The sequence below is a fragment of the Lissotriton vulgaris genome, chromosome 8 (assembly GCF_964263255.1).
Source record: "Lissotriton vulgaris chromosome 8, aLisVul1.2, whole genome shotgun sequence".
Classification (NCBI taxonomy): Eukaryota; Metazoa; Chordata; class Amphibia; order Caudata; family Salamandridae; genus Lissotriton; species Lissotriton vulgaris.
Genome location: NC_141696.1, coordinates 1238290715 through 1238310515, shown reverse-complemented (window position 1 = coordinate 1238310515; position 19801 = coordinate 1238290715). Strand labels below are relative to the sequence as shown.

The following is a 19801-nucleotide window of genomic DNA, read 5'->3' as shown; positions in this document are numbered from 1 at the left end:
ATTTGGAGTCTGCTGTCTGAATCGGGAATATAGGCATGCATGCGTGTAACAGTGTATTGTAGGAACTAAACATAACCAACAATGAAAATCGTAATCACAGGTTTGCAGTCCCTTTTCCCCACAGGCCCTGGTTTTATTTAATAAAATATCATCTCTCTTGCCCCAACACAGAATGAATTCCTCTGCATTTTAACGTAATTTCAATAAGTTCAAAAATGTGCAGCCATTTTGTAGCATATAAAGAAACACAGTTTCTAACTCATGAACAAATCACATTTTTTATAGCATATAAAGAAACACAGTTTCTAACTCATGAACAAATCACATTTTTTATTCCATATAAATATAAACAATGTTTCCAACATTTGTGCTTGATGCAAAAACAAAAAACATACACCGTCCCTGGGTGGGCTCGAACCACCAACCTTTCGGTTAACAGCCGAACGCGCTAACCGATTGCGCCACAGAGACAGCTATGACACGCCGCTCGTGAAATGTAAATAACAATGCAGGCAGGCACAACGTTTACATTTCTACGGCAAACACGAAGCGCGCATGCGGCATGTTTCACTTTCCAATCAAAAGGTGCATCGACTTACTATGGAAGATATTGTCGTTATGCTTGAAGAAAGTTAGTTCGACTGAGTTCTTAATGGTGTCGGAGGCCAGGGGTGAGGAGAGCAGCAGGGCAGGAATGAAAAGACGGGTATACCTTATCGACAGGATCAGAGTGAGCGTTTGCGGCCATGGCCGAGCATAGATATCAAAGAAACACTCGGTAGTTTGGAAAGAAAACACTGCCTCGAAACATGAACGCTTACTCGACATTTGACAATGGGACTCTTCGCAAGCATATTTAACAGCAAATATTTTAAAAAGTGGGAAACTTAGATGTCTTAACGATATTAAAAGAACATTTACTAATTTCAGTGTCGCATATTTCCAGTGCAAAGCAAATGGGGAAATTACACTCGCCGTCGTTCTCGATACTAGCATAGTAACCCCCACGCTGGCATGTAGAACATTTGTTTGGAACGTCCATGATTATCTGTTATATCGGAGTGTTGTGAAATGAATTCCAGAAGAAAGTAATGAATTTTAAGAATATTTATTCATCAAGTGAAAGAGCTTGTGTGATGAGCAGTGACTGCACGGTGTGTAGTCAAGAATCTCACCATGACACTGCCAGCTGTCCGCGCGCCTACCAACCAATGAGAACTGACTGCCAAATTTAACAACTAGAACCATAACATCTCCCTTTTTATGGGGGAAAAATTAAACAAATTCCTACTCTTAAATGCAACAGTTGAAATGAGTTTATGGCAAACATGGTAAGTCCCTTAAACTCCTATAAGCACCTAAGAAAGACTAAACATTACATGGCAATAAGTAAGTGTTAATATAAAGTCCCCCAGGTACTTAATCTGGGCATGGTAAGGAGGTTCCTAAAGGTATGTGTGGTGTTGCACTCTAGTCTACGGCGGACAGCGCGATGACGCGCTGCGCAGTAGCTAGAGCGTGAGACGCACGCATGCGCAGAGCGTAGCTTAGGAAAGCGCGCGAGGACATTAACGGCAGAAGCGACCGGAGCCAGTGAGAGTTAGACGCTCAGCGCTCTATGGAAGAGTTATCTTTGATATGCAGTTAATAAATTAAGGAGCAAACCCATCCATGCTTCCTGTGCTTTCTGGGGAACAGTAACAACATTACAGTGGCGACGAGGACTGGGAGCACCCCACTGTCTCCACTCTACAGCACTGAGAAACGGCGACCAGGCCACCAGAAATCAAGGGCAGGTCATAGACGACCTGGTTAATACAGCGGTGCTCTTTTCCATAGAGCGTGGCAGCAGCGGAAATTCAGGACAGCTGGCAGGCGCGTGGCACCAGACCACAGGCACAAACTAAAGGAAAGTGACACACATAAAGGTCAGTGCAGACCCAGAACGCTGTGGGCCCACAGCTAGGACCTGACAGGAAGAGGGGACACTCAGAAGGAGGAAGAGGGACCGCATCCCCTCAGTCCCACACAGGGTGCCACCAACAGCGCACCGGGCAGTCCCAGAGGCAGAGGAGACGTCCCAGGTGGGGAAGGATCCCCTAGTGCGCCCGGCAGCCCAGGGAGCCAATCAGGAGGCCCCAGGATAGAGCCCAGAATGGCCAACCAGGCGACGTCACTAACAGCCCCCGTTCCCTTCCTACCCCGACCAGGTGAACCCCTGATGAAATGGGAAGACTGGAGGGAGTACTTCAAGAACTACGTGGAAGCATTAGAGGACGAGAACGGTGAACCATACCCCAGTGCTCGGAAGAAAAGACTACTACTGCACAACCTAGGCCCAGAGGGTGTGCGTGTGTTTGCGAACATTGTACCTAAAGAACGGCCCGACACAGACGTCGATGTCTTCAAGAACGCGCTGGAAGATCTTGACAACCACTACCGACCGGCAGTGTGTGTATCCATCGACCGGTACAACTTCCAGCAAAGGAAGCAGGAGGTAGGAGAGTCGATAGATGACTACGTTGCAGCCCTGCGACGCCTCGCAATCACATGCAATTATGGACAGCTTCAAGACGAGTACATCAAGGATCAGATAGTCATGCACACAACAAACAAGTCGGTCCAGGACAAACTATGGGCACAAGGAGAAGCGTCGCTCAAAGACGTCATAGCAATGGTGAAAAAGGCGGAATTATCTAAGCGCTGTGCAGATGCAGCCAAAAGAGAAAACGCGCAGAAGCAGATGGTCAACAAAATTGATGAGGCTCCTGCAGCAAACAAGCAAAAGGGATCCACCAATGTACGGAAACAAGAGTCGAGGTGGACAGAGAAGCAAACGGGACCAGGAAGACAATCCACGGACTACAAATTTTCATGCTACAGGTGTGGAAGCACGGCCCACTCGGCCCAGGACAAGCGGTGCCCGGCGTTTCGCGCCAGATGCGCTTTCTGTGGCCTGGTCGGCCATTTTGAGAAGGTATGCCGCAAGAAGGGGAAGAAGGCCATGGTGAAGTGCATCGAGCCCACACCGTCAGAAGACTTGACGGAAGAAGACCTGGAGGATGATGACATGGTTTTGTGTGTAGACGATCAAGTCCTGGATGTGACAGGCAAGCGCCCAGACAAACCGCGCACAGATATGTTCATCGGCGGTGTAAAAGTGCACATAGCAATCGACTCAGGATCCCCGTGGACTATAGTGCAGCAATCCGTGTGGGAAGAAGACTTTGTGCCCACCTTGGGGCCGACGCTACACCCACCTGACATCCGCCCAATTTCATACACCAACAACGCCATCCCCATAGTAGGATTCCGCGCACTGAGGTTCGAATTCAGAGGTAGATCAGCCACCTGCAAGCTATACGTGGCAGAGAGGGGGCCCTCTGTGCTTGGCTGGAGAGATGCTGGCGACCTGGGAATTAAGTTAGATCCTGGTGGCAAAGAGCAGATCCTACTAACAGAAGATAGCCAATCACACCAACGAGATGAACTAAAACTAGCCTATCCCAAAGTCTTCGGAGGCACAGTAGGAAAATTGGAAAAATTCGTACATAAGATACTACTCAAGGAAGGTGCCCGCCCGGTGTCTCACAAGGTCAGGAACATCCCCATCGCCATCAAAGAAGCAGTACAGCTGGAGCTCCAAAGGTTGGAGCAACAGGGGATCATCGAACCGATTGAAAGTTCCGAATGGTTGGCCCCCTTGGTCGTGGCCAGGAAACCCAATGGAAATGTCCGTCTATGTGTGGACTTCCGTGAACTCAACAAGTGCCTAATAGTGGAGAAGTTTCCCCTACCAAGGATTGAGGAAATGTTGGCGAGAACGAAAGGAGTGTCATGGTTTTCCACAATCGACCTCACATCGGCGTATCACCAGATCGACCTGCACCCAGCGAGCAGAAAATACACCTCATTCATCACATCTTTCGGGTGCTATCAGTTTCGCCGCGTGCCCTTTGGACTGGCCTCTGCGGCCGCTGTGTTCCAAAAACGGATGCATCGACTGTTCAAGGATCTACCGGGAGTCCAATATTTCCAGGACGACATCCTGATAATGGGAACGAACCAGGAAGACCACGATAGTAAACTGACTAAAGTACTCACAGTGCTGCAAGAAAAGGGTCTCACGGCGGAGTGGAGAAAATGCAAGATAGGCATGTCATCAGTCACATACTTGGGACATGAGATCGGGAGTCAAGGCATATCACCCACACGACAGAATGTGAGGGCCATTAATGATGCCAGACCCCCAATCAACAAAGAGGAAATTCGGTCATTCCTTGGGATGGCCGAATACTACAGCAAATTTGTAAGACACTTTGCCACTAAGACTCATAGACTTCGCCAGCTCATCAGGGACAAAGCAATGTTCGAGTGGGATGCAGATGCTCAAAGCGAGTTCGAGGGACTGAAGAAAGACATCAGCGAGGCAGTACCCTTACATGGCTATGACCCCACAGGCAGCACCATATTGACAACGGACGCCAGTGACAAAGGATTGGGGGCGGTACTTGCCCAAGAAAGGGAGTCAGGTACAATAGAAACCATCAGCTTTGCATCTCAAGCCTTATCCCCCACCGAACAGAAATATAGCGTCATCGAAAAAGAAATGCTTGTGGTTACATGGGCCATGGGAAAGTTTAGACAATTTATCTGGGGCACCCGGTTCAAACTACAAACCGACCACAAACCCTTGGTCAAGGTCCTGACATCGTGCGGCCACGACACGGCCACACCACGCATTGCCAAGATGACGCTTAAGCTGTTGGACTACACGTATGATGTAGAGTACCTCCCAGGGACACAGAATAGGGTAGCAGACTACCTGAGCAGAGCCTCTGCCATGGAAGACGCACCTGTGACCCCACCGGACACAGATGAGATGGTAGCGGACATGGTCGACATGGAGACGACGATCAGCAAACAGGAATGGGCCGAGGCGTATGTGAAGGACCGTGAGATCGTGGAAGTCAAACAATATCTCATCTCCGGATGGCCAGACAAGCGCAATCTCAAGGCGGACCTGAGGAAGTACTATGAGATTCGGGAAGAGATGTCGTTGAGTGACTCAGGAATATTCTTGTACCGAGGGGACAGAGTGATACCACCGGAGGCCATAATCCCAATGCTATTGAAACAACTTCACGAGGGACACCTAGGCATTGTGAAGACGAAAGTCAGGGTGAAACAGATGTACTGGTGGCCGGGAATGGACAGTCAGATAGAAAGGCAGGTAAGGGAATGCATCCAGTGCCAAGGAGCTGATAAAATACTGAGACCCTTGAGACCTGCGCTGGGAGAATTTGACCGTCCCCAAAACCCGTGGGAGGACATTGCGGTGGACATCCTAGGACCTGTTCTCGACAACAGAGGCATCAATAAATACCTGTGTGTGGTCACTGACAAATACTCTAAATGGCCCGAGATAGATGTGCAGAAATCCATGGACACGGATACGGTGCTAAAATTCCTCACCTCGCTGTTCTTGAGGGAAGGAATACCAAAGACAATATTGAGTGACAATGGACCACAGTTCACCTCGGACAAATGGACCAGGTATATGAAGAGAAATGGAATAAAGTCCAAACACACTGCAGTCTATCATCCAGCATGTAATGGACAAGTGGAGCGGTTCAACCGCGTGCTGATGGGGTCAATACAAGCCGCCATAATGCAAGGAAAAGAGTGGGAAACAGAAGTCCAAAGCATGTTATGGGCCTACAGGATCACTCCGACGGTGCTAGGTTACAGCCCTTTCCAAAATTTGAGAGGCAGGTTCCCCTTCACTAGAGACAATGTAGTGTGGAGAGAGAAAACCGTAACTAGTAAATGGTCGCCGGCAGTGGTGCAGCACAACCTAGAAAAAGCCCAAAAAGTGTATGCTGCACACTACAACAAGCGACACAACACCAAGGACGTCCTTCTGGAAAAAGGGGAGTGGGTCAGAGTCAAACTCCCAACTCTCCAAAAGAAGGGTGAAAGTAAGTACAGCAAACCCTTGCAAGTTCAAGAAGTGTACGGTAGAGCGGCCTTACTCAGCGACGGGAGAGTGTGGTCCCAAGACCGTATGGCAAGAGTCAACAGGATCATGCAATGGCCGGCGATCAAGGTAGAAGAGCAGCAACCCGGAGGAGAGGATGGAATACAGATAAGCGAAGATGATCAGAAGGAAAGACTTGCAAAAAAGGTCAATGAAGGAAATGGAGAATCACAGACACTGGATGAAGCTGGAAGCAACGATGCCCCGACTGGGGACATGGAGAACGGTAACCAGGTGGACACTAGGAGTCTCCCCGAGGGGAGTAACGGTGAAGAAGCTAACCTGGTAAGGCGCACCCGCACCGGGAGAGCAGTCAACCTGCCTCCCCGATTCAAAGACTATGATATGAGTGACTATTGAAGTAAACTATAGCAGTTGTTGTTGTTGGTTGAAAAGGGGGAGATATGTGGTGTTGCGCTCTAGTCTACGGCGGACAGCGCGATGACGCGCTGCGCAGTAGCAAGAGCGTGAGACGCATGCATGCGCAGAGCGTAGCTTAGGAAAGCGCGCGAGGACATTAACGGCAGAAGCGACCGGAGCCAGTGAGAGTTAGACGCTCGGCGCTCTATGGAAGAGTTATCTTTGATATGCAGTTAATAAATTAAGGAGCAAACCCATCCATGCTTCCTGTGCTTTGTGGGGAACAGTAACAACATTACAGTAAGAACCCTAAAACTATGTTATACTAAACTGCCTGATTTAGTTGAGAAGATCTAAATAAATCTGCAAGTGGAAGACTGACTGGCCTATCCTTCCCTTACATTTTATAACCATAGACAATTGTTTAGCATATCTGTCTTCGAGTAGTGACATAGAAGTCACAACCAGTGAAATGTCCAAGAGGAGCTCTGTGTTCTACCAAAATGTTCTTAGTTTCTGGAGGATATATTGAGGGGTCTCTGGGCATACGAGCATCTTTGGTGCAGCAACCTCGCTGAGAAGATCTTGTCTACAGCGTAGGCTTCCTTATGAACATCAACTTCTAGGTCCAGGTGCAAGAAGATTTCAAACAGAAGCATCCTTTGACCTGTAGACCGGTTTCCATTTCCACAAATATTCTTTCTTAGCCCCGTATAGAACCATCTATGTTTGAAATGAACACGTTAGTCCAATGGACAAAATTAATGATTTAACACCATTCATGTTTTCAACCACTTGTACGTTCTTCTGAATTGCTGTACTATTGTCTGCCCAACATGTGGGTATGTCTTGCTATTTTATGGCAAGACCGGAGGCTCCTATTATGCTTTCTAATCTTGCATTTAATTGCACAGCAGCCAAGATAAGCAAACAAACTACAGTTCCCAGAGGGCCAGAGAACAAACTGGGCCATGGGAATGAGAAAAAACGAGAATGAAGTATCCAATCACGGAGGACCTAACAGATAAAGACCCTAGCTGACTGCGCAGCTTCCTCTTTTCTTGCTGCTCGCAGTCAGATAAGTGTCTTTATCTTTGCTCTCAGCTCTGTACTTATTGAATTTTATGTATTTATGCCTGTTTTTCATGGTGTTTAATTTCTAGTCCTGAAGCGCGACCTCGCGCTGCTGCCTTCACGCTCTCAGCGTGTATTTCCCAGTAGCTCCGGTGCGCATATCCTCGTCCCCCCCCCTCCCTCCGAGCTCGCTTTGGTAGCTCTGTGGCTCGCGCTGCTCCGCGCGTCTTCACCGAACACCTCTCACCTCCCTGAGGCTTCTCCGGTCCCCGGCTCCTCAGCGTGTCGGCGCTTCAGTCCTTTGGCTTTTCTGCTTCCTGGTTGTTCCTTGTGGAGCCCGTCTGACGCTCTCTGCTTGGCCCGCCTCCTAAACACGCCCCTGCTAGAACTATTAACCCTCGTCTGCCTCTCCTGCCTTTCTGTTGTTTTTCCCACATAACCTGGCTATGGAACACGATAGTTCCTCAGAAGAAGTCCCTGCTGAGGACACCCAAAATTTAAAAAAAGACTTGAGTACATTTATCAATAACTCTGTTGAAACAGCTGTGGAAGTCTCCATGAAACGAATGTCAAAAAATATGGAGAACTCCATGTTAAGCATCATGTCCAAAGTGTTGGCCCAATCTGCGGGGGAAAGCAGAAAAAGAAAGGTGGACCACTCTGCTCAGGCTCGTGCCTCTAAAAAAGCGTCATTGATTGGCGAGTCTTCCTCGCTCTTGACTGAGGTCTCAGTGACTCCCAGGCCTCCTACTAAGGAGGGGTTTGTTGGTTCTGAGGGCAAATGAAAACAAAAAGATAAACATGCAGAGTCTCCTAGGAGAAAATTGGTAATTTCCACCATAATGGACACTGTTGATGATGATGATGATAATATGGATGACGCTGATAAGTTGTTTGACATGTTTGACATTGCTGACCCTCCCCCCCCCCTTCCAAATCTACTAAACTAGATTCTTTTGCTTTTGAGCCAGTCTTTGACTCTGAGGGCTTTCCCATGTTTGACCCTTCTTCTATTCGTCATCCAAATTCCACTGAATGGCTTCCTTCCCATCATGTCGGAGAATATATTTCAGCCAGATTGCGTCTCCCTCTGGAGTCCGCAGTGAGATCCAGGCTCAAATCTGAGTGCCCGAAACCAGCTCTTCCCGACAAAATCACTTTAGTTCCTTCCATCGATCAACCTCTTCTCACCTTCTTCTCCAAGTTTGGCAAGGACCCCCGCAGAGGGGTAGACAAAGCTTGGTCCACTTGTCAAGACAAGTTGCTAGACATTGTAGGTCCTCTAGCCCGTATCTTTGATTTGGCGGAAGCCGCTCGTTTAGAGGGTACGGAACTCTCTGCAGAAGAGGTCTCCATGTGGGCACAACGCGCCTTTTGTCTCCTGGGGAATGCGAATTCTGCAATTACTCACGAGCGCCGCAAAGGTCTCCTTATCAAATTGGATCCAAAACTCTCAAACCTCGCCCCTATGGATCCTGGCCCCAAGGCTAATGGTCTCCTGTTCGGAGAAAATTTGGTTCGTGACCTCAGCAGATTTGTATCTACGTTTGCTTCATTGGATAAAGCCCAACAAACCGTAAAAAAGGTTTTCGCCCCTCGGGTTTTTGGACGGGCCGGCCGAGGCAGGGGCCGCTCTTCTGGCCGTCCCTACAATCAAGGCTCCAGAGGGTCGTCAAATAACAACCAGGACTACAAGCCCCAATTTTACCCCCAACGTGGCCGTGGCTTCAGAGGAAAAGGTCAAAGAAACTATTGTCACAACAACTCCAACCAGCAAGGTAAGCCTTTCTTTTTCCCCTCCTGTGGGGGGTCGTTTAAAGCTGTTCCTTCAAAAATGGTGTGCTCTCAGTTCAGACCCTTGGGTCTTAAACACCGTCCAAGGCTACCTAATCGAATTTCTCTCCCCTCCCGTTCAAACATCCTTTCCTCCTCCCCTAGTTTTCTCCTCTCTCATGGCCTCTCAAATCTCAAACGAAATCGGAGCTCTTCTTCTAAAACATATAACCAACAACTGAGATTGCATGTGCTGCCAATCCTTTTGCTCTTTTATTTATAGATGGTACACCTGACTGTTAGATAAATGTACCTAAGACCAAGAAAGTGTCGTTTAACTTATATTTTATTTTGAAAAACAGGGGGGTTATATTTTATTATTAGAATATGAACCGTTTTTTTAGAAGATTTTTCAAAGTATAATTTTTAGACCTTTATGTACAACTGACAAATCAACATATTATAAACACAACAATACTTTTTCACATATTATAAACACAACAATACTTTTTCGGATGGAAATCTTTTAGACTTTATGCACAACATATACAACAGGACACTCAGTCATACTCCTCACACACCACACTATTTACATATCTACACACGGTACAAAAAAAGAACATGCTAGTTCTATCAACAATGTAATCACTGTGGATTTAGAAATGAAGCCTAAAACCTAGTTGTCTATTTACAAGAACTATTCAAAAATAAATCTCATCCATTTTACAGGTTGTCAAAGGCTTGTTAAGTCTACGCGTTTCGAACTCATAAAATTGAATGAGTTCTCATCAGGACCAAGGTCTCTCAGTCACTCAGAAACCAGAAAAAAGCGAGTAATCTGGACACCCAACCACATAATTTTGGTGGGGCCAGGCTCTCTGACGACTTTGGGCGGTGGCGCTCCGGCTCGGGGTATGGTGCTCTACCTTCGCGCAGCCGGTATGGGGTCAATAAATGGTCCGTGGCGCCATAGGGTGGCTTAAGGCGATCGAGCTCGGGCTCGCGGCTTGGTGGTGTTTCTTCACTCAGCCAGTTTGGGATCCAGCAATGGTCCGTAGTGCACAGGAGTAAATCGGCAGTCAAGCCGCGTTCTGTGTTGCCGATCGTCTGGGGCTTCCGGGTCCGCAAAGGATCCTTTGCGGAGCTCGATCGCCTTACAACCTGTAAAATGGATGAGATTTATTTTTGAATAGTTCTTGTAAATAGACAACTAGGTTTTAGGCTTCATTTGTAAATCCACAGTGATTACATTGTTGATAGAACTAGCATGTTCTTTTTTGTACCGTGTGTAGATATGTAAATAGTGTGGTGTGTGAGGAGTATGACTGAGTGTCCTGTTGTATATGTAAATAGTGTGGTGTGTGAGGAGTATGACTGAGTGTCCTGTTGTATATGTTGTGCATAAAGTCTAAAAGATTTCCATCCGAAAAAGTATTGTTGTGTTTATAATATGTGAAAAAGTATTGTTGTGTTTATAATATGTTGATTTGTCAGTTGTACATAAAGGTCTAAAAATTATACTTTGAAAAATCTTCTAAAAAACGGTTCATATTCTAATAATAAAATATAACCCCCCTGTTTTTCAAAATAAAATATAAGTTAAACGACACTTTCTTGGTCTTAGGTACATTTGTCTAACAGTCAGGTGTACCATCTATAAATAAAAGAGCAAAAGGATTGGCAGCACATGCAATCTCAGTTGTTGGTTATATGCTTGTGGCAAGCAGTGCTGTTGGGAGCCCAAACCCAGTAGTTTTGTTGTTTAGGTGCTTCTTCTAAAACAAGCAATTCAAATTTTTCCCTTCGACTCCTCAGGCTTTCTAAGCTCCATTTTTCTAGATCCAAAGAAAAACAAAAATCTCCGCACTGTAATCAACCTGAAGTGGTTCAACCAGTTTGTTGTTTACCGCCATTTCAAAATGGAAACAATTTTACATCTAAGAGACACCCTTCGCCCGAACGACTGGATGGTCCGTTTGGACCTTCAGGATGCTTACCTCACAGTACCCATTCATCACTCCCAATGGAAGTTTCTTCAATTCCAATGGGCAGGTGTCAACTACTGTTTCACCTCTCTTCCCTTTGGCTTATCTTCAGCGCCCTGGTGCTTCACAAAACTCTTAAAACCAGTGGTCGCTTACCTTCGATCCCTTGGCATAAGGCTGATTATTTACTTGGACGACATCCTTCTCATGAACTCCGACAAGCAGAATCTTCTCTCCGACCTGCTCTTGACACAATCTCTTCTGTCAGACCTGGGTTTCCTCATCAACACAGACAAATCATCTCTAATCCCGTCTCAGAACATGGAATTCTTGGGTTTTCTGGTGGACTCTGCGGCAGCGTCCCTTCGCCTGCCTCTCTCCAAAGTTTCCAAGATCAAAGCGGAGATTGTTTCCGTTCTTCAGTCCTCTCTCTTATCTCTCCGGTCCCTGGCGAGGATCGTCGGTCGCCTCTCCTCCTCCATTCAAGCCATCTTCCCTGGCCCTCTTCATTATCGCGCTCTTCAGCGTCTAAAAATAAAGCACTTAAGACAAGGTCTCGCTTATTCGGATCTCGTTGCCCTAGATCTCGAATCCCGCACCGAGCTTCAATGGTGGATAGACCATTTAGATGCGTGGAACGGCCGGACTATCTTCGCCACTGCCCCAGATCTTGTCTTAGAATCCGATGCAAGCCTGTCGGGTTGGGGCGCCCGATGTGGACCAATCTCGACTGGAGGTTCATGGTCCGCCGAGCAGTCCAAATGCACATCAACTGTTTAGAGATGCTTGCAGGTTCCTTTGCGATCAAAAGCCTTTCAAAGAACAGAATTCGCTGTTCAATCCTCCTCCGTATGGACAATGTTTCTGCGGTCCGCTATATCAACCACCTTGGCGGAAGCAGGTCCAAGCCTCTGGCGGACTTAGCGAAAAGTCTGTGGGAATACTGCCTCGCCCATCACCTATCCTTGTCAGCGGAGTATCTCCCAGGAGATCTCAACTCTGTGGCGGATTGGCACTCGAGGTTTCTTCGAGATTCCAGCGATTGGAGGCTCTGTCCATCCGTCTTCCTTTCTCGCTCCCAACTTTGGGGCCCTTTCTCTATCGATCTTTTTGCATCCCAGCTCAAATCCCAATTGCCCCAGTTCTACAGCTGGCGACCGGACCCTATGGCTTTGGCAACAGGCGCTTTCCTGCAGGATTGGTCTCGTCATTTGCATTATGCCTCCCCCCCCCTTTCTGATGATCAACAGGGTTGTCTCTCAAATTCGCCGCCAGTCTTCGTCTCTAGTTCTTGTAGCTCCTTTCTGGCAGGCACAGGTTTGGTTTCCGTCTCTTCTCGAGATGGCAATGGACTTCCCAGTCCTTCTTCCCTCCTTCAGGGATCTTCTACTCAATCCTCAAGGCGAACAACACGGTCTCATTCTCGACAACTCCCTAACGTTGTCGGCCTGGAAAGTTTCCGGCCTTCCGCTTCTAACGTCCTCATTTCACAAGAGGCTTCGCTCTTTATCAGCCAGGCCTGGGGCCCTGGAACCTCCAAGGCATACAAATCTGCCTGGTCTCTATGGGCAAGCTGGTGTTTGGAAAGGGACCTCAATCCCATTTCAGCCCATCTGAATTTTATCATTAATTTCCTCGCTTCACAGGCCAGCGCAGGCAAGGCCTATCGCACTGTCAATCTCTATCGTTCAGCCATTTCTCTCAACCATTCCCAGATTGATGGTAAACCGGTTGGTGCTCACCCTCTAATTTGTCGTCTATTGAAAGGAGTTCGATGTGCGAAACCACAGTTGGCTAAGTATACCTCTTTATGGGATGTTACAGTAGTTCTTAAATTGTTTACAAATTGGCCTGACAATTCTGTTCTTTCACTCAAGATGTTATCTGCCAAACTTACCATGTTACTGTTATTAATTTCCATTAAGAGAGTTTCTGATGTCAAGGCTCTAGATGTTTCTGCTCGCCAATTCTCTCCTACAGGTGTATTATTTCAGATACGCAGACAAACTAAGACTAACTTGGATTCAGTGTTTTATCCTTACTTTCCAGATCATCCCAAATTGTGTGTTGGACAGTGTTTAAAAGTGTATGAACAAAGGACCGCTAATCTCAGAACGCCCTCTCATTCTCAACTCCTTATTTCCTTTCGTAAACATCATCTCCCTGTCTCCTCTCCTTCCCTTGCCCGTTGGATCCGTTGGGTCATGTCTCTTGCCGGAATTGATGTCCCCGTCTTCGGGGCTCATTCGGCCAGGGGAGCCATGGCTTCTAAAGCCTTTTGGTCTGGCTCTCGTTTGGAAGACATTATGAGATCAGCAGATTGGTCCAATGACAGTATTTTTCGCATGTTCTATTGTAAACCTGTTCATACTGTGGCTTCTGATGTTATTAATATGCCATAGTTTGCAAAGAACAGCATGTGTAAGGAAATTCTTGACAATGAGACTAATGTACAACAGAGAATAGTGGGAAAACAAATGGCTACGAAACGTTACAGTGACATGTATAACAAGGCTAAAAATAAGTCAATAGAAAAAGGGGATTATATCATCTTAAAAAACCCTACAAGGTTACTAAGGAAGAATCTACTTTTACCACACCAATTCTTGTCAAAGAAGTATCCACTGGTGCAGTATGTTTAGACAAGAAGGGTTGGTGGAGTAAAAATGACATTGTCAAATTGAAACCAGGACAAGAAAAACTGTTCATGAGAAGTGAAAAACAAAGTGCTGACATATTAGATGACAGGGTGCTAGGATATGAGGATCTGTTTTCTAATGAGTCTACTCTTAATACCAGTAATGTCAAATTCACTGATGGTTACAATGATAATGCTGAGTCTACACCTTTACATATAATTAATGATTCTAGTTGGAAGGTCAATGATGAATCTGGTTTCAAGAAAGAAGTGGATGGCATTCAAGAGAGTAACATTAACAGTGATTTGGCAGCTGCAGGAGAGGCAGCGCCCCCCCACAGATGCGCTCGTGGAGAGTGAGCACATCAGAGACGGGTGCAGAGGTGACGGCTCCTACTGCGCTCAGTATGAAGGCAACATTGAGCAGTTGAGGAGAGAGTGACGACTATTCCGAAAAGGTCACCATGCAGCCCCCGCCGAGAAAGGTGAGCCTCCGGTCTTGCCATAAAATGTAGATTTTCCTAGTGTTCATGACGGAAAGTCTTAATTTTATTAAAGACATGGAGGCGAGTATTATCCCGCCGCAACATTACTAACATTTGTTCTCCCTCCCTACAGCGAATCCAGCCCTGCCACCGGCTTCGTCTTAGGAGATCTACCCTTCGGCTTCTAAGGTCCTCACCTCCACGTTCTCCAGCTCCAGTGCTCCTGGATCCTTCTTCTGGTGTCCTGTTTGGTCTTCTTCCTTGGATTCCTCTGATACAAGACTTATGTTCCTGGACTTTGGCTCTGTCCTTAATTTTGTTCATTTTTCCTTTATTTTATGACATTATATGACTTGCTCGTCAGCGAAAAGAGGAAGCTGCGCAGTCAGTTAGGGTCTTTATCTGTTAGGTCCTCCGTGATTGGATACTTCATTCTCGTTTTTTCTCATTCCCATGGCCCAGTTTGTTCTCTGGCCCTCTGGGAACTGTAGTTTGTTTGCTTATCTTGGCTGCTGTGCAATTAAATGCAAGATTAGAAAGCATAATACTCGCCTCCGTGTCTTTAATAAATTTAAGACTTTCCGTCATGAACACTAGGAAAATCTACATTTACTGTATGAAACATGTTTCGCACTATATCAGATAGAATCCTTAATAGACTTACCTACACGTAGATATATATATATATTGTAACTTGTATCTGATGGGAGAAAATATAGAGAAATTAACCCTCATATAACACATGGAATAGGCTATATAACAATGTTGGAGCACATATTCTCATCAAAATCATCCACTAGACTAACGTTTGTTCTACCATTGTACTTTTGGTCAAATTTTCCACAAACACTTGCGAAATGTCCTACCTTTAGGCAGCTAGTACATCTTTTCTTACTTGCAGGATAACTTATGGAATCAGCTTTATGGTTAAGGGAACCACATCTGAAACATACGATGGGGGAGGAATTTGAATTATAGTTAGTAGAACTGCAGGACTTTTCGTTAATATATTCTCTTTGCCTTCTGTCGTTTACGTAAGACACACTAGAACAAGATTCTTCATTTACTTTTGCTAGTTCTTTCCTGCCTTCAAGTGACCTTTCGATGCCTTTTGCAATATCTACTACTTCAGACAATTTAGGTTTTTTACAGGCCAGTAGTCGCTCCTTAATTTTACGCTCAAAACAATGGAACACAAATTGGTCGCGAATGTACATATCAGCCATGTCACCAAAATCACACTTAGTGGCTAACACCCTTAAACTCCCAATATACTCCTCCACATTTTCTGATTCTAATTGTTTTCTTAAAGCAAAATGATGTCTGCCCACCATAATGTTCTCTTCTTCGTCAAATTGTTTTTCCAATCTTTTCACTGCCTCCTGAAATTTATCAAGGGGAATGAACTGTCACGGAACGGGTTCATACTCCGGTAGGCTTTCAAAAATGTCCTGTCCCGCAATTCCTAATAGTCCATAAAGAATAGTTTTTTTACGTTCAGCATCACATTTTTTACCATTAATCGCAACCAAATAATTTTCGAAAGCCTTATACCATATCTTCCATTTAGTAACTGGTTTACCTGGAACTTCGAGAAAGTGCGCTGGAGCATTGAACATACTTTCGCTGGACATGACTTCACTTACTTCCCCTGCCTCTTTTTTATTTCGGATTTCAATTGTGACAGATTTTTTAAACTGAATGGAATACTTGAACAGGTATTTACAGTAGAAGAGAACACACTTTGAATTAACAGCAATAAATGTGCAATTAGTAGTTAACAGTGTACTTTATATAATAAGCGTTATTTACTCAAAATGAGGAGATATGACCATATTAACTTATAAGCTAAACAAAATAAAATAGTTTACCTTCTGTTCTGCTAAGCGCTGAAATAGTAACCCTAGATCACTAAACCTGCTGCTGACAGACCTGAATGCTAACAATGTAGAGACTAACAATGATTGTTAAATGGAAAATCGATTGACTTAACCTGCATTTGCCTTTGATCATATGGTGAAAAACATATAACAGCTTTATAACATATTTCTCGTATTTTAGTTCCAGAAACACAACAACTTCCGATTTTACAAATGAAAGAAATAACCTACAATTCTTCTGGTAAATAACTAATTGACACGAGCGTTTTCTCTTACTGGCAGCGCCCCATATAAATTTTACCTACACGGATGAACTTTTAACTTTCATGTCAGCAAATGAAACGCAATATTGATTTCACTATATTTCACCTTGTACTACAAATAAAATGCAACTTTTCTGACAGTACCTTAGATATCCTGTGAGCATAATGGCGAGGCTGTGCCTTACAATGAGAATTCAGCCCCCAAAATGTGAGCGTGGTCCGTGGGTGTCGGTGCTGTTCCTAGTGTTGTCGGCCACCAGGAGTCGTCCCAGGCAGACGGGGTAGGGCCAAGGATGAGGACTTCCGTCTTGTCCGAGTTCAGCTTCAGGCGGCTGTTCCTCATCCACTCAGCAACGGCCTTCATACCCTCATGGAGGTTGGTTTTGGCGGTGTGTGGGTCCTTGGTAAGGGAGAGGATGAGCGGAGGTGTCGTCGGCATAGGAGATGATGTTTAGGTCGTGTTGGTGGGCCACTTGTGCGAGGGGGGCCATGTAGATGTTGAACAGTGTCGGGCTGAGGGATGAGCCCTGGGGTACGCCGCAGATGAGGTCGGTTGCTTCGGCTCGGTAGGGTGGGAGGCGGACTCTCTGGGTTCTGCCAGAGAGGAAGGAAGTGGTCCAGTCCAGCGCTTTATCCCTGGACTGGGACTTCAATGAAAATGGAAGAAATATGGATGTAGAAGAACACCATCTCCCTTTCTTAACCCCTTCGACGCTTGTGACAGAACGGTTCCGTCACGAGGGCCGGTCGGGCTGTGCTTATGACGGAACCATTCCGTCATGGCCACGCCTGTTTCTTAAAACCTTCAGCAAAGCGCGAAAATTCTCGCCGCGCTGAAGGTGTTAAGGAAAGAAAATGAAATCAGTACATAATAAAATCATCAAAACAGGCAAAACAACAGATCTATTATGAGAATCATGAGCAGCATTAGAATTGGATTTTTTAAAACATTTATTCATTTTTTATTTAATGCGATTTTATATAGTGCGAACTTTACCCGAAGGTGTCAGAGCGCTTTACATAAGAACCAATTGCAAAACATAAGGACTAAGGATTACATGCATTACATAAAAGATACAAACAGAAAGAATTGCCAATGTACAAGATGTAAAGTCACACAAGGAAGAGATACGAATGGATATACTCTAAGAGTCACATAGGAATGGTAGAGAGTACAAAGGTCTACTGCATATTCTAGTGATTAGAGTTATCTCTATATACATAGGGAAGGGATATGAATGGATATACTCTAAGAGACACATAGGAATGGTAGAGAGTACAAAGGTCTACTGCATATACTAGTGCTTAGAGTTATCTCTATATACATAGGGAAGGGATACGAATGGATATACTCTAAGAGTCACATAGGAATGGTAGACAGTACAAAGGTCTACTGCATATACTAGTGATTAGAGTTATCTCTATATACATAGGAAAGGGATATGAATGGATATACTCTAAGGGTCACATAGGAATGGTAGAGAGTACAAAGGTCTACTGCATATACTACTGATTAGAGTTATCTCTATATACATAGGGAAGGGATACGAAAGGATATACTCAGAGTCACATCGGAATGGTAGAGAGTACAAAGGTCTACTGCATATACTAGTGATTAGAGTTATCTCTATATACATAGGGAAGGGATACGGATGGATATACTCTTAAGAGTCACATAGGAATGGTAGAGAGTACAAAGGTCTACTGCATATACTTGTGATTAGAGTTATCTCTATATACATAGGAAAGGGATATGAATGGATATACTCTAAGGGTCACATAGAAATGGTAGAGAGTACAAAGATCTACTGCATATACTACAGATTAGAGTTATCTCTATATACATAGGGAAGGGATACGAAAGGATATACTCAGAGTCACATCGGAATGGTAGAGAGTACAAAGGTCTACGGCATATACTAGTGATTAGAGTTATCTCTATATACATAGGGAAGGGATACGGATGGATATACTCTTAAGAGTCACATAGGAATGGTAGAGAGTACAAAGGTCTACTGCATATACTATTGATTAGAGTTATCTCTATATACAGAAAAGCAGAGTTCCATTAAGTGGGGTCGGAGGGGAGATGCAGTCACAGCACCATGGGAGGGTGGGAGGGATACACGGGTATGGAGAAAAGGCAAATCAGAAAAGGGAAGAAACATTTGAGGATCGTCGAGGGGGAAACGAGGGAAAAGGGTTAAAGGACGAGGGAATGAACAAGATGGCGGGTCAGGGTCCAAAGAAATGCGGTCGAGAGCAGCAGCAAAATGGCGGCCAGGACAAAAGAAAAAGTAAAGAAGTCCAGGAGAGTCCGTGGCATAGTTTCTTTCATTCGAGTGTGGCTGCAGGGCTGCTGCCTGCATCTGGTGTCTTCACAGCCCCAATGCTTTGTTTTGCGGAGGGGTGTGTGTGTCCCGAGGGCCGCTCCGCACGGGCCTTCTCTGCTGGCCCAGAGTTGCCGGGGCTGCTGCAGACGTGGGGCGGCCGGTGAAGCGCAGCCAGGGCTCACCTTTCTCGGCGGGGGCTGCATGGTGACCTTTTCGGAATAGTCGTCACTCTCTCCTCAACTGCTCAATGTTGCCTCCATACTGAGCGCAGTAGGAGCCGTCACCTCTGCACCCGTCTCTGATGTGCTCACTCTCCACGAGCGCATCTGTGGGGGGGCGCTGCCTCTCCTGCAGCTGCCAAATCACTGTTAATGTTACTCTCTTGAATGCCATCCACTTCTTTCTTGAAACCAGATTCATCATTGACCTTCCAACTAGAATCATTAATTATATGTAAAGGTGTAGACTCAGCATTATCATTGTAACCATCAGTGAATTTGACATTACTGGTATTAAGAGTAGACTCATTAGAAAATAGATCCTCATATCCTAGCACACTGTCATCTAATATGTCAGCACTTTGTTTTTCACTTCTCAAGAACAGTTTTTCTTGTCCTGGTTTCAATTTGACAATGTCATTTTTACTCCACCAACCCTTCTTGTCTAAACATACTGCACCAGTGGATACTTCTTTGACAAGAATTGGTGTGGTAAAAGTAGATTCTTCCTTAGTAACCTTGTAGGGTTTTTTAAGATGATATAATCACCTTTTTCTATTGACTTATTTTTAGCCTTGTTATACATGCCACTGTAACGTTTCGTAGCCATTTGTTTTCCCACTATTCTCTGTTGTACATTAGTCTCATTGTCAAGAATTTCCTTACACATGCTGTTCTTTGCAAACTATGGCCAGATGTAGGTAATTCATATTTACCGACTCTTAAATACCGAATTTTACCGATTCGGTATT

General features: G+C 45.3%; 1 protein-coding gene and 1 non-coding gene across 2 annotated transcripts; one reads left to right on the top strand and one right to left on the bottom strand.

The window, feature by feature from the left end:
• Window positions 1-397: 397 nt before the first annotated feature.
• Window positions 398-471, bottom strand: TRNAN-GUU (transfer RNA asparagine (anticodon GUU)). The gene has a single exon. It is a non-coding gene; the product is annotated as a tRNA-Asn (tRNA).
• A 7997-nt stretch (window positions 472-8468) lies between these two features.
• On the top strand, window positions 8469-14230 carry LOC147698539 (uncharacterized). The gene is made up of 2 exons (XM_086936254.1): window positions 8469-9252; window positions 13851-14230. Exons 1-2 carry the CDS (start codon window positions 8469-8471, stop codon window positions 14228-14230), a joined length of 1164 nt encoding a protein of 387 aa, XP_086792380.1.
• The last annotated feature ends 5571 nt before the right edge of the window (window positions 14231-19801 follow it).

What these genes read in the sequence shown, in the direction of transcription:
- LOC147698539 (XM_086936254.1), top strand. Translation starts at nt 8,469, where the DNA reads ATGTTTGACCCTTCTTCTATTCGTCATCCAAATTCCACTGAATGGCTT. An exon ending in CAACAACTCCAACCAGCAAG is followed by an intron (nt 9,253 to 13,850) that starts GTAAGCCTTTCT and finishes TTGTCAAAGAAG; the next exon opens with TATCCACTGGTGCAGTATGT.